General features: G+C 44.6%; 1 protein-coding gene across 2 annotated transcripts in view; it reads right to left on the bottom strand.

Annotated features, from left to right (window-relative positions):
* Positions 1-228: 228 nt before the first annotated feature.
* Positions 229-14,645, bottom strand: part of Fam50b (family with sequence similarity 50 member B) — a 74,265-nt gene continuing 59,848 nt past the window's right edge. For both annotated transcript variants that reach the window (XM_047559143.1, XM_047559144.1), the window contains exon 2: positions 229-1,496. In XM_047559143.1, the coding sequence (XP_047415099.1) occupies positions 422-1,414 (993 nt within the window). In that variant the 5' untranslated portion in view covers positions 1,415-1,496 and the 3' untranslated portion in view covers positions 229-421. The remainder of the gene's footprint in view (positions 1,497-14,645) is intronic.

Here is a 14,645-nt window from a genome sequence, read left to right as displayed (position 1 = left end):
GAGGTTCTGGAGTTTAACAAGCTTGCCCAAAAGTACACAGTAAGAAGCAGAAGTGGACAATCAAATCCAGTCATTCTGGCTGCAAAGTCTATCCTCATAGCTTCTTGGCCAAAAATGTACCCTTTATATTACTACATAATGTATAACAGGGCCATGCAATGAAGCCATGCAACAACTTAAAAAAAAAAAAAAAAAAAAAAAAACCTCTAAAAAATCAAACAAGTAACCAAAGAATAACATCAGTCACAGAATGACCAAATTCGAATAATGGAAACCCCTTGTCTTTATTAAATTTCAGGTAAGAAATGAAGCTCGTCAAGTGATGTTAGAAGTTACAGGGTCTAGAAATCTGAGTATTTCCTTTGCAGGTGAGTCCTTCCTGGCATGGGCAGAAGGATGCCAGGGGATTGTGGTGTGCCTGTCACCGGATGGTATACTTGTCCCATTTCTTCTCCGGATCGTAGGGCTCCCAGCGGCTGGCCGGGAAGATGTGCTTGTTCTTCTCGTACCAGCTCCGCAACACCACCTTGCCTGCGTGCGACTCGTCCTTCTCCATGGTGGCGTCGCTGAGCAGCCTCACGTCGTCGTGCACGTCGAAGTTGAAGAGCGGCCCGCTCTTGCCCCGGGCCTTGGCGATGATGAAGTCGTAGAAGGTGTGGTAATGCGGCAGGATGAGGTCCTCCTTGATGTACATGAGCTGCTCCACGCCGGCCGAGCGCAGCTCGCGGAAGTCCTTGCGCAGCCCCTGCAGCGCCTTTTTCAGGAACTGCTGCACCGTGCTGCCCTTGTTCATGCGCACTGTGCGCCGGTGCCCCGAGCCGTCCCAGTAGCTGAAAGTGATCTCCATCTCCTCGCTCTTCACCTTCTCGCGCTTGGCCTCCCACTCCTTGCGCAGCTCCTCTCGGAGCCGGTTCTCCTCCTCCTCGCGGTCACGATCTGGCAGGAAGCTCGTGTCCACGTCGGGATTCTTGCCCAGGTTCTTCTTGCTCTTGCTGGCCTCGGCCCTGCCGCCTTCCTTGCGGTCGTCGCCGTCGCCGTCGTCGACCGCGAAGGACAGGTTGGAGATCTTGCGCTTGCGCTCCAGCCTGCGCTCCTTCTCGCGCAGCAGCTCCAGTTGCAGCCGGCGCTCTTCCAGCTGTTCCTTCTTGGCCAGCTGCATTTCACGTTCCCTCAGCAGGGCCTCCTGCTTGGCCTTCATGTCGTTCAGGGTCACCAGGCCCACAGTGCTGGACTTGAGCTCGGCCTCCACAGCGTCGTAGTGAGCCGAGAACTTTTTGTCCACCTTCGACTTCATGATGGTCTCTTCGGCGATGCGCTGCTTCAGCACCTCCATCTGCTCCTTCTGCTTCTCGCGCTTCTTGATCAGGTGCATGGCCCTGCCGGCCTCCCGCATGGTGCCCTTGTACTGCGCCATGCCTGGAGCTCAGCACAGCCCAGGCTGCTTTGGGTTCAGTTCCTTTCTCACACCTTGGAGTTCCTGGGCTAATCCATGAATTCTGCAGCAAAGAAGAAAAAAACACATGAACTTGAAAGAAATCCACATATCATCTTTATTAATGGCCTAAACCAGCACCTTATGAAAAGAACTTTCTGCCATGTGCTGACCGGGTATGGTAACCAATCAAGTGAGATCGCTGTACACCGGAAATGCAGCTAGAGTCGTCCAGATACTGCGTTTTCTTTTTTATTTCTATTAATTTAAATAGAAATAGCCACTTGTGACTGCAGGGCAGTTCAGGGCTCCGTTTTGGGACCTGCACGTGGAGAGGGTTGGCCCACAGGGTGCATTGATAGCCGTGCAGGTGCCCAAACACAGAAAAGTAAGAACCAGAGCATCAGGAGAGCCTGAGCCAGAGTTCTTGTGTATTGGGCAGGGGGCGTAAGGGTGGGGAGAGAGTTTGAGAGGAAAATGTGTCCCCTGGTGGGAAAGGTTAGCCTGGAGGAAAAGCACCTGTCTCTTCAGTTGAATTGCTCTCCGCAGGGGAGAACATCTGGGTGCCAGCAAGGGAAGAAGAGTCAAATGGAAGCACCTTCCAGAATGCACCTCTGTAGAGGATGGTGATACTAGCTCAAGTTCCGACCAATGTTATGGGCAGGGCAAGCCCGAGTTAGTTGCTGTCCCTGCTTCTTCCTGGGGAATCCCTTCTACAGTGACTGTTGAGTTTGCTTGTGCAGATGCTAAGTGGACCCAGCCAGTGGACCCAGAGTCACTTGCTATGGGAAGTAAGGCATCAGAGGAATCATCTACAGTAAAGGAGGGCTAAGTACAAAATTGTCTTCTTGGTTTCAGCCAAAGTAGAGTGAGGCCTCTGCAGGATTTTACTGGACTCAACTTGAGCTAACCATCTGGACTAGTCTTCTTCACCCTGCAGCTCCATCATCTCTGATGGACTGTCATCCCCAGGAACAGTGGGTATCCCTTCATCCAACCTGTCCCCACCCCTTCCACATTCGTAAACCCCTCCACTGTGCCTTCTGGAAACTCTTGGAACCTTCCCTTTACCTTCTGGTTCTAACTGGAGCCCCGCTGTTCCCTGAGGGCACCTCTTGTTCCTGTGGCTCCCTAAAGCCGAGGTTCTTTTCCTCTGATATTCCACATCTCTAAGTTTAATGCAGGACTAGGGTTGTTGTTTCAAAAGCATTTCTTTTCTTTAGTGTTCTCAGCTCCTCTGAAGCTCAATTGCCTTCCTCTCCATTCTGCATGCACTGCAGTTCTGGGTGTCTACAGCACCTTGATCTCTTCTAATAACCTCTTAACTAGACTCACTCACTCCTCTACCCCGTGGCTACACTCCATTATCACTGCCATACGTGCCTCATCTTCAACATCTGAAGTCTCTGGTCCCGTCTCCTTTCCTTTCCATTTCTGTACTCCAGTGCTCCAGAGCACAGCTGTCTTCTCATAGCTCAAGGGCTCCTGGTCCAAAGGCTTGTCCTTCTCCATGATCATCACACCCTCATATACTTCCTTCCTCCCTCCCCTTCAAAGATGGAACCTATTCCTAACACCCTCATACCCCCTTCCCTGCCTTCATTCTCACCTGAAAAACCTTATCCTGGCTAAACCCAGCCCCTGTCTTTCCAGCAACTGAATCCAGGTAACTGACTATTGTTGGAGAAAGCAGTACAAACTGTAGCTGGTTGTTCTCACTTTAAATTCATGACCTCTGCTGCCTAGGGGGGGCTCCCTTTGTTTTTATCTCCTGGTGCTGGAGAGCTGGGGATGGAACCTAAGGCTTCACGCGTGCTAGGCAGATGCCCTACCACTGAGCTACACCTGCAGCTCAGAGGACTCTGCTGTCCTGCTTTCCAAGACATTGATTTTTGTACTTCCTCCCATGTCTCCTCACATCTTCCTCCTACCCCAAGGGGGCTAATAAACTTTTTGCCAGAACACTACACTACTATTCTTCAATAATGGAATCCTAGCCGCCCTCAATGTCATAACACTGAGACTGCATTCAATTTATTAGATCTCTTCTACACAGCAATATCCCCAAATATGTGTTCTGTGAAAAAAGGAATTCTAAACTCAAATAACTATGGGGAACTCTGAGTCACTGTACGCCTTTAATATGATTGTTTCCAACGTACCTTGCCAAGGGACCCTGTCGGGGGGCAGGGGTAGAGAATTTCATGTTTCTACCTGAAAAGTACAGGATTTTTAAGTGTTTCTACCCCTTTAGGATATCTAACATTTGCCAAAAACAATGCTTTGTATGACTGAGAGAGTGGAACAACAATGTATGCCAGTCTTCCAGTCAAACCTCTTCTAGTAGTGACACCTGTGGGCACTACCTTGGTAAGAACCTTTTCATCATATGATGATAAAACATGGTACCTACATACCACAAGGAAACCTAAGGACCACTCACCAAATTGTCCAAACTAGAAACTTGGGCATTTCTACTCTGGTACACATATAATCAAGTCTTATTAGTTTTTTATCTCTTTGCCTGTCACTTGCCCTAATCCAGGAAATTGGCACTTTTTCTCCCACCTGAAGCCTTCTCACTGTAGACCCAACAGTACTATCTTCTCATTCTTGCCTCTCTTCTGTATGCTGTCTACTGGGATCCTGATAATGTCACTCTCATACTTGAAGATTTCTTCCAACTCTCCCTCAGGAGGATTGAATCAGGATCCCTTTGTCCTACAAGGTCTCTAGGAAGTGAAGCCACCCACCCATTCCCCAGCATCCTATGCCAGGCAGAGCCGCATGGAACAACACTGTTCCTGGATAGAGAACACCTTTTCATTACTGTTAACTTTGCACATATTCAAAGTCCTGTCCTCCCCTGTGCCAACCTTCAGGCTCAAGTCAAATGTCACATCCCTTTCTTCTACCACCACCAGCACCAATCACAGATGCACGCAGTTGCCAATACTCTCCCAACTACCTTTATGTCAGTTGACATAAGGCAGACTGCCTGGCCACCTCTTTTTCCATTTCATAATCTAGTCACTCACACTTTCATCCAATTGATTATAGTTGGCTGCACCCATTAGAATTGTCCTTTCTCCAGTAATCTGAACTTGAATGTCAGTGTCGTCCCTAAACCTCTCCATCCCTCCTCCCAATATCTAGCATCCACCCCCTTAATTTAGTCACAGCCTTCAAACATTGTAACCAGGACCCAAATTAAAAGGTTTAGCTTGGAACGCTTGGAAAAGTTTAACAAGGAAAAAAAAATATCAAAATGAAACAGAAAGGAGCAAATTTACCCCAGGACTCTGACATCCCACTCTTTAGACTTTTCTCCAGTTCCAAGATGGTAAACTCCTCTTGTGGCTGGATTCTCAGTGAAATGTTTCCTACCAAATTAAAAACTACTACTTTAAACTGTTTTAAATGTTATCAACAATAACAAGGATGATATAATAGGGGCAGGAATAGCAATATTCTCCAATAAGCAGAAAGTATTGATTAAATGCACAAATTTTAATTTAGAGAAAATGTGAACTCCTTCAGGCTTAGTCACAAGGTAAAACAACATGCAAACAGCAACTTTTAAAAAAAAATCCCACAAAATGAAAATTTTAAACTATTTTAACAGGAAAAAGGGACTCTGTTTTTGATGCAAGTAAAAACAGTAAATTTTAACGGAGAACTTCTTTGCCATAATCAGTTTCAACTTCCTATCCACCAACTGAATTCTGTTTTAAAATGATTATTCTCCAAGTGGCAGATTCACAGCGCTATTCTCTCCAGAGTCAGCCTTGAAATGAAACAGCTGATAGCAGGCCAGGGTCTGCCCTTCCTTGACACCCCAGATTGGGTCTAGGGTGTGTCCTGGTTGTGTTCTCGTTCAAGGATTCTCTCCAACACCATCACTGAATTCTGAACTCATTGTCAAAGCAAAGCCATAGGATCTCAAATCAACCAGATGCCACAAAGAACTAGTATGTGGCCTCTACAGAATTCTGACATCAGACCAAGAGTCTTTCACAGGATATTTAAAGATGAATATAAAGCTGGAGCTGTTGTGTGCTTTCTGATGGGAGGTTAAACAGGCCTTCCAACATTTGCTTGGTAGAAAGCCAATATTTTAGCATGCTACAGGGTAGGGGGGAAGTGTTCTCACATGTTCAGAGACAGGGAAGTGCAAAATATACTAGTTGACCAAAGCTTAAACGAACAACCCGTGACTTCTAAATGCATTCTCTGGAGGAAAAGAAATCCAGACCAAGCAAGGGAGAAATTAAACCTAAGAGAAGATGTTACAGATTTCAAAATAGATTCTGTACCATAAATGTCTCTAAGTTTTGTGAGATCAATTTTTTCCTTCGTTTGTTCAAAATAGTATATGCTTGATAAAAAAAAAAGTTTTAAGAGAATGCGAAAATTTTGTATTCTTGATTTAAAATGAAAAGTAATAGTAAAGGGATTAACACAAAGTCAAGCAGTTCTTTTATTACCCTCATTCTTAGAGGCAACCACTTTCAATCCTTTTGGATGTTTCTTCTGGTATTTACCTTTTTAAAAAATAATCCTTATATTGCTATTTTTGTGATGAATCAATTTTAGATTTTAATTATTGACTTCTTATTATGGTGGATGAAATTTTAATTTTTCCCTATGAGAGATAAAAATGTCTGGCCAACTACATGAATAGGAGGGTATTTATTATGGAGGTTGTCAATATTTAAGCCAGATAAGAAAAATGCACAGGATTAAATTATACACCAGACCTAATTATGAATATAGAGACAGAAGAACAATCATGTTAAGGCAACATTGTTTGCATCTACAAATAATTTATTCATTAATTATCATAGCTCTTATATTCTGCTGGCAATTGTGATCATTACTAAAAATAAACAAATAATAAATTTGGTTCTTACATATTTATTCTTTCACACATCTTTGTCTATTTTCATAATCATTACTTCATGTCCATACTCTTTTTTAAAAAGATTTTTAAATTCTAATTTATTGAACATGACAGCAGAATGCATTTATACATTTTGATAGATCATACATAAATGGAGTGTAATCTCTCACTTTTCTGATTATACATATTGTCCATAATCTTTTATCTGCAAAAACACCTTATGGCTTGTTATGTTTTAGAATCCAGTAGTCCAGGTTGGGTGGTTTCCTAGCAGGTTCTGGAGGAATACCTACTGTTGATGACACTAGTATTTCTAGGGGAGACCTATTTATTCTTTATATATCTAAAATTTTCTTTTGTGATCTTGTTTTAAAAACCTAAGTAAGATAATAACAGGGCTGGGGATGCAACTCAGGCAGAGCACTTGCCTAGCATGTCCAAGGCCCCGAGTTCATCACCAACACCACACACACACACACACACACACACACACACACACACACAGATAATATCAAATTGAATATAGAAAGAGACAGGGATAAGAGAGCTCATCAGTAAAATCTTTATATATATCATTTACCATGAATATCTCTATGCTTGCAGATACAAATTTTTTTAAAAAACAGCAAACTAGACCTAAAAGGAAACTTCCTTAACTTGATAAAAAGTGTTTTTGAGAAATGTAGGGCAAATGCCACATTTAGCAATATACTTTTATGTCCTTTATGATTTTCTGAAAAACAAAATCACGGGGAGTTTTGTAGCTAAATGACCCCAGACGCTCTTCCACTTACCCTGGGGTCATTTCCGGACAAACCAGTAGCAAATTGAAAATATCCCGAGAAGAAAGTGCGTTTGATACCCCTGACCTCCTGGCACCCTGGCTTAGCCTCTCGGCCCACTGAAGAGCATCAGTGGCTCCCGTCATGATCTTGTGGCTGATGGGTGGCTGCAGCTTGCTGCCACTGCCCAGTGTCACCAGAGGAGATCAGGGTTCATATCGCTATCCCAGGAAAGATCCAAAGTATGGTTTCTACTAAATCCTATGGCTTTCACACTGCCGGAATGTCAAAATATTGTTAAGTGGAGCCGTTCTAAGCCGGGGACGTGTGGAGGTGGGGAGGAGGTCATGGGTCTGGGAGCACTGGCTGCATGATGGGCAGAGATGGAGGAAAGCCCTGACCCTCTCTCAAAGGGGGTGCGTCTTTGGATTTGAGATTTCAAAGCATCACCTGAAACCAAGTTGTTGAAAGTATCGCCAGGGAAATGAAGGGGCATGACAGAAAGCAAGGTGCTTGAGCCTGCAGAGGAAAAGTCAGAAAAATGCAGTCGGAGGTCAGCTGTGTTTGCCGCTTCCCGTCACTGTGACAGATTCCTGGGATAAAACCACTTATACAGAGGAGTATATTTTGGTGCAAAGTTTTGGAAGCTTCAGTCCATAACTGATTGACCCCTTTCTTGGGGGTACCTGTGGCAGGGGAGTTGGGTTCACCTGTGTCCCATCATCCCCTTTGAGGCCACGACTCCAGTGAATGAAGACCTCCCACTAGACCTCACCTCTTAAAGGCACCACCACCTCCCAGTCATGCCATGGGCTGGGGACCAAGCCTTTAACACATGGGACTTGGGGGCCATTCCAGATCCAAACTGTAGCATCTGCCTAGAAAAGGACATGTTCTAAACAAGTTAGGGGTACTCCCCTCCTGCAGTTCCCCTGGTCACTTAAAGGAAGAAGGGGAAGTGTTGCTTAATATAGAAACAGAAAGCCTTACAGTGTGACACTGGTCAGTTGTTCCCAGGGCCTTTTTCTGTTTATGAAAGTGCAGTGCAAGTGCTTTTTCATCTACATCGCAGAGTGAGGCCTGGTTCTGCTGACGTTTGTATAAGTGATTTAAAAATGTGCATTTAAGGCAACTCTGGCACTCTGCCAATCTCCTTTTGTTCTAGATATTTCCACCAGAGAAGACTGTGGGTTTCTAAACACGACCATGTCCTTCTTGCTTTGCTAAATGGTGAGAGCAGATGGGTCAGATCCTGGGAAAAGGACAGCAGCGGCCTCACCGCCTAAGAACTTGAACTTTCTCCCGACTTGGAGTGGTCCTGGGTGAAGAACCTCATCAGAGGCATGGCTCCTGCCCTGTGGGACATTCCACTGGAGCTCAATGGTGGCCACAGATCATACTGTTTGCAGCCAGTGCTAAGAAGTGTCACAGTCCGGCATGCCTAGGGATGAACTGGGTTTGCAGCAGGAAACCCTGTTTCTGAGGTCATTTTCCAGAATGACCACCATAGGATTCATGGATGATGAGACAGGTAGAGGGAAATTACTCTGAGACACCAACTTCTTGGCACTTGAATGGGGAATGATTGCCCAATAAATTCAGGAAATTCAGTGCTGACCTTGAATGAGCTGGTAAAGGACAAAGAAGCCAGCTATGGCAGCATGCACTTGTAATCTCAGTGTCTTGGGAGGCTGAAGCAAGAGGATTGCAAGTTTGAGGCCAGCCTCAGTAACTTAGCAAGGCTCTGAGCAACTTAGCTGAGACCCTGACTCAAAATAAATAACAAAAAAAGGAGTGAAGGACGTGGCTCAGTAGTGATTCAATCTCTAGTATCAAAAATTTTTTTTAAAAGTACAAAGCAATCTTGGGGACCCTGAGGATGAAGCAAACCAGAAAAATGCTGACTTCTCATAATAACCCAAGAAGTCTCAGAGTGTGAACATGCACATTGGATTTTTTACAGTGTCTGACCACTTTATAACAATCAACAAAGACCGAAGGTGCTACTTACACCATGGGACCTTGTTCTCCTAGGTTTGTCACTGTAGAGAACTCCCTCACACTGCTACTAGGGAAAAACCTTAAAGCAAACCCTCCAGCTTTTCTTGCTCCTAGTTTACTTTAAAATCACTAATTTTGGAGGTCATACCGCGGGGAGCTACATTACTGGCCCCCACTGGTTTGCTGTAGGTAACATCTCTGGTGGGCAGGTTATGATGGGAATGTGGTCTAGGTTACTCTCCAGGGACCTGAAGGCCACTTTTGCAGAACACACCGACTCTTCACGTGGGCCTGTGGCTATCCCGTGGGTGACTGGAAGGGTGAAGAGGCCTGGCATCTCTGTCTTCGTATTGTGACTATCTCCTTAGATTCTTTGACCTTTTGCCAGAATCTACCCAGCTGTGTGCAGACCTGCGGCGGAACATTTAAGAATGTTTTGTCCCAAACTATAATGCAGGGCTCACTTGACCTAGACTTGCTTAACCTCTCTCCTCCCCATTCAAGGCTAAAGACACCTTCTAGCCACCAGGACTGGAAACACCAGACCATGAAAGGAGTAAAAAGAGGTGGCACCCGAGTTCCTGGAAGATCTCTGCCTGTTCCCAGAAAAGACATGAACATCTGCTCCATCTGTTAGCCTGTCTCTCTCTCTCCTTATTCCTCTCCTACATCTGTGATGCCTCAGCCTCCCTGGGACTGACAAGCTGATGTGTGAGCAAAGCTCCCTCTTCTCCATTCTTTGGCCACTGAATAAAGCCCTCCTTTCTCATCCCAGCATTCATCTCTCGGACTTTGGGTTTTTTGTGGGATGAGTTGCCAAACTGGGTTGGGTAATACCAACCAGAGTGCCCCAAATGTCCACCTGTGATTGCCTGCCCAGGGAATGACCACCCTGGAGCACCCTGGGACTTTTGAGAAAATTCACTCACACTCAAACTTCTTGGAACACCAGCTCAGTTGACTTTCCCAGGGCTATCATGACCATCCAGGGATCTGCCAGTCCCGGGGAGGGTTGATATCCTCTGTGACTACTGCTGTGCATTTTACTTGGCTTATCATTGTTAGGACTTTTTTCTTTAAACAGACTGCAAACATGACAGGAGAGTTGTGTGATATATTAAAAAAACAAGTAATGCTGAGACTCCCAACTGGTCAGACTGCCCTCCCACCTCCTCCATTTTTAACCTCTCTGCAGAATTTAATTTTCTGTCAGGGCCCCATTGTTTGTGGGAATAAATCAAATCTCAGAAGAAACAACTTCCTGGTATATATTCCTGACACCTATCACCTTAATATGTGGCCAGAAAAATGAAAAGGCATGAGCTAGTTGCTTAAAGTTTATCTTTATAGGTTTTTCCTTAAAGTTTTTTCAATTAATTTTTAAATGTTTATAGAGTGCAATTCACTTGTTTTGATGTGCAGTAATGTAAGTTTTGACAAATGTCTACATTTCTATAATTTTTGACAAAGTATAAATCATGCTCATTTTTCACTTCATTTTCAGAGGTGCTGGTTGGGGCACCTGGGGTGGAAAATTCCTGTTACTCATCCCAGTTGACAAGAGGTTCAGAAGCCTCCTCTGGGTCCTATGAGCCGATTTTTCTGATGACTGAGTGTGGGGTTTGCCTGCTGAGATCCACAGTACCCAGCCCAGCCCTTAGGTGGCGCTCTGCCCCTCTACACTTTGAGGGTGGGGCAGGCACACAGCTCCAACTGATGAGATCCTGGACTTTATGGTCATCATATACTGTGACCCCCAAGCCCTGGCTATAATAGCACATTTTGGGTTACCATTTATTCTGAAGAAACTCTGGCTTATGACTTCCTGCCTCTCTAGTGCAGTCTCAGCATATTAATTGTTGGCTTGAACTTCTGGGGAAAGGGAGGGAAGTAGGATGCTTGACTGTTGCTTCCCCATGGAAATATGTGTGCAGTCTTGTTGAAGTCCTATAATAAAAAACTCTTCTCAACAGCTTTAAAAGTTTTTAAAATTCAAATGGAGTGAAATTGACTCTTTTCTGGTATGTAGTTATCTGAGTTTTAGCATATATAAAATCACATACAGTGGTTCTTCTTTATACATGCTGTTCATGATTTCAATTAAATGCAGTCAATCATAGTCCAGAAAATATTAAATGGAAAATTCTAGAAATAAACAAATCATAAATTTTAAATCTCATGCTGTTCTGAGTAGTGTGATAAAATCTCCTGTGGTCTGCTCCATTCCACCCTGGATGTGAGTTATCTCTCAGTCCAGTGTATCCATGCAATATACACTACCTGCTCATTAGTTATTCAGTAGTCACTTACTGTGGTGGTATCACAGTGCTCTTGTTCAAATAATTCTTATTTCACTTAATAATGGCCTCAAAGCACAAGAGTAGTTAGTTATGCTGGCAGTTTTATTATAGTATGTAGTTATAATTGTTCCATTTTATTATTAGTTCTTGTTGTTCATCTCCAATTGTGCTTGATTTATAAATTAAGATTTATCACAGGTATGTATATTTAGGGGAAAATATAGTATATATATGGAGTTTGGTACTATCCACAGTTTTAGGCATCCACTGGGGGCCTTGGGATGTATCTCCTATGGATAGCAGGGGATGGCTGTCATCATCACAGTCAGGAAGAGAACAGTTAAGTCACCCCAGAAAGCTCCTTGCATTTTCCCTTTGTGATCACACTCTCCCCCACTTCTTCCCCTGACAACCATTGATATGCTTTCCATACCTTGTATCTTTGCCTTTTCCAGAATGTCACATAATAGAATCATACAATACGTAAGCTGTTGAGTCACGGTCATTTCGCTAAGCATAGTGCCTTTGAGAGTTCCCCTTGTTGTTGCATGTACCAGTGGTTCAATCCTTTTTATTGCTGAGTAGTATTCCACTGCACAGAGACACCACTGTTTATCCCTGAACACAGTGAAAGACATTTGGCTTGTTGTATGAATGGAGAGTCACTAAAACATTCCTGCAGAAGATTTTCATGTGGGCATGTTTTCATTTCCCAACCTATGAACAGGATGGTGAGGTTTTAATAAAACCTACCAAATGATTTTCTGTAGAGACGGAATCATTTTGCATTCTTAATGGTATGTAGGAGTTCCACTTACTCTGCATTCTCAATTGCACTTGGCTGTGTGTTTTTACTTATTTTTTAAAATTTTAGCCATTCTACTCAATAGATGTGAAATAGTGGTATTTGTGGCTTAAATTTATATTTCGTCAAGTGACAAATAATTTGGGGTATATTCTCACGTGCCTACTTGCCATTATACATCTTCGGTGAAGTGTCTTGTTTTAATCTTTTGCTCATTTTTAATTGGGTGTTTACTACTCTAGAACTTTGAGATTTCGTATTCTGAGTACAAGCCCCTCATCAGACATGGGATGTACAATAACTTCTATCAGTATCTAGCTTCTCTTTCATTTTTCAGAGCCAAAAGTTTTAACTTTGATGAATTCCAATTCACCAGCTGTTCATTTATGGGTCATACTTTTGGTGTTTATGCCTTAGCGAAGGTTACGAAAATGCTCCCTTGAGATTCCTTCTTAAAGTTTTATGTTGGGATTTATGATCCACTCTGATTCAATTTTCATATTTTAAGTTCAGTATCATTTTCCCATCACCTGAATGTTAAACTTCCTTCAACATTGTTGGTTTTAACCTGTCACCCAGGTTTCTAAAAAACCAGCTGGAACCTGCCCTCTGTCATGTGAGTCCATGTTAGAGACAGAGTTGTACCCGTCAGAATTTTGAGGTGACGTCAGAGACTGCAGAAAACAATGGAAGACACCAGCCAGGATGTGTCCCCCTGTCCTTGACCCCGGCACACAGTCTGTTGCATGCTAAGACACACAGCCATCTGCTCTCAACAGTGTTACTGGTCAGACCACCGAGGGCAGCCTGCCTTGGGACTTCCCCAGATGCTTCAGGAGAGGCACTGGTGGCCATTCTGACACTAGGAAAGCCCGTTCTCAGTCCCACTCTTCACAGGATGTTGGTGTGAGAACTGTTAATCTACAGCCATGCTTGCTCTGTGACCAAGATTCACTAGCTGGGGTTTTGCTGAGTCAGCAGGACTATCCACCATTGTCCCAGGGGTTGGATTTGGGTCTTGGCCTGTAGGTGAGGATGCATCTTGTCCTCTCTGGCTTAGCGTGCAGTGAGTGTCTTAAGGATGCTGAGAATCCAGAGGCAGATGAGATATAAGTGGTGGTAGTTCCTTAGATTTCCTGACTGTGTCTAGGACTGCGGGAGATCAGCACCCGGGGCCACCAGTCACAGGTTTGCACCCAAGCGTGGATAGCAACTGAATGTGGCCAGAGGGTCTTCAACAAATTGAGTGTTCTGCAACGATGTGATAATTCTCTGTACAAGGGTTACCAAGACCTAGGGGCAGGGATCCCCTGGACAGGGGTCCCCTGGGCAGGGCCCAGTGGGCTGGATAAGGGCATACAGCTTGAAACTTTTGCCTGTTTACATGGTGCTTTCTAGTGCCATGTGGTCTTCTTTTTCTGCTCTAGGACTTAGCCTATTGTGTGTTTAATAAACATCTGATGAAGGAATGACTGTGCTGTTTGAGCATGTGACACTGAGGTGCTACTGTAGTGACAATGTTAGGTACCACAGTAAAAATCTTCACATCTTCACACGGCACTGCTTCGTGTTTCATTCTCTCTTTACTGAAGGTATCAGAGCTCACTCTTTATAAATCCCTGAGGCTCTGGAATCCTGCACCTGGAAACGTGGCCATCACAGATGTGGTGTGGCAGCAAGGAAGTCACACGGCATGAAGTCAGGAGACCGCCGGGGACAGGATGGGGTCCTCACGGTGGTGCTAATGCAAATCTGTTATGGACTGAGGGGAAGTCATGCAACTGCTCTAACTTTTAGTTTTTCCTCCTCGATAATCAGAAACTCCTTTGCAGTTGGACAGGACTAAGATTCAACAAGAGAATGCTCTTGAAACTCCTCTAGGTTGATCACAAGACAGGGATCAAGGGAGCCTCTCGCGGAGGTATTTGTGTGATGCCTCTGGTGACTGGTTATCTAGAGTCCAAACTCCAGTTTCTGGGGGTGGGGAGATGTCAGCCCTGCAAAGCGTCAGATCTAGGGTCATATCAGACTCCATTCACAACAGGGCTGATGTGTCGGCAACTCAGATCAAAGGCCAGTCACAAGGGCTGGAGAGGGTGGAAGACAGGCCCAGGAACCCCTTGCTGGGCAGTGGAGGGGAAGGAGAAGGCCACTGGCCCTCCCAGCCAGAAGCTGACAAAGCAGCAGTGCCCACTGCTCAGGGTCTTCAAGGAGCCAGTTCTGAACACCTTTGGCAGGAGCTTAAGTGAGGGAAATGAACAGAAGAAACTAAATCCCTGCCATTCCTTTTGAACAGGTTTCCCTGTGAAACCTCCCCATTCCTAACTTCCTGGACAGGGAGATATTTTCTTCTCTCATTCTTCCCTGGAAAGCCCTACCCTCTTCCCACCCTTCCTTCCTTACCACATGTGACAGCACTGCC

Source organism: Sciurus carolinensis, chromosome 7, assembly GCF_902686445.1.
Source record: "Sciurus carolinensis chromosome 7, mSciCar1.2, whole genome shotgun sequence".
Taxonomy (NCBI): Eukaryota; Metazoa; Chordata; class Mammalia; order Rodentia; family Sciuridae; genus Sciurus; species Sciurus carolinensis.
Note: the sequence above shows the minus strand (reverse complement) of the source record. Positions and strands in the feature narration are given on the sequence as shown.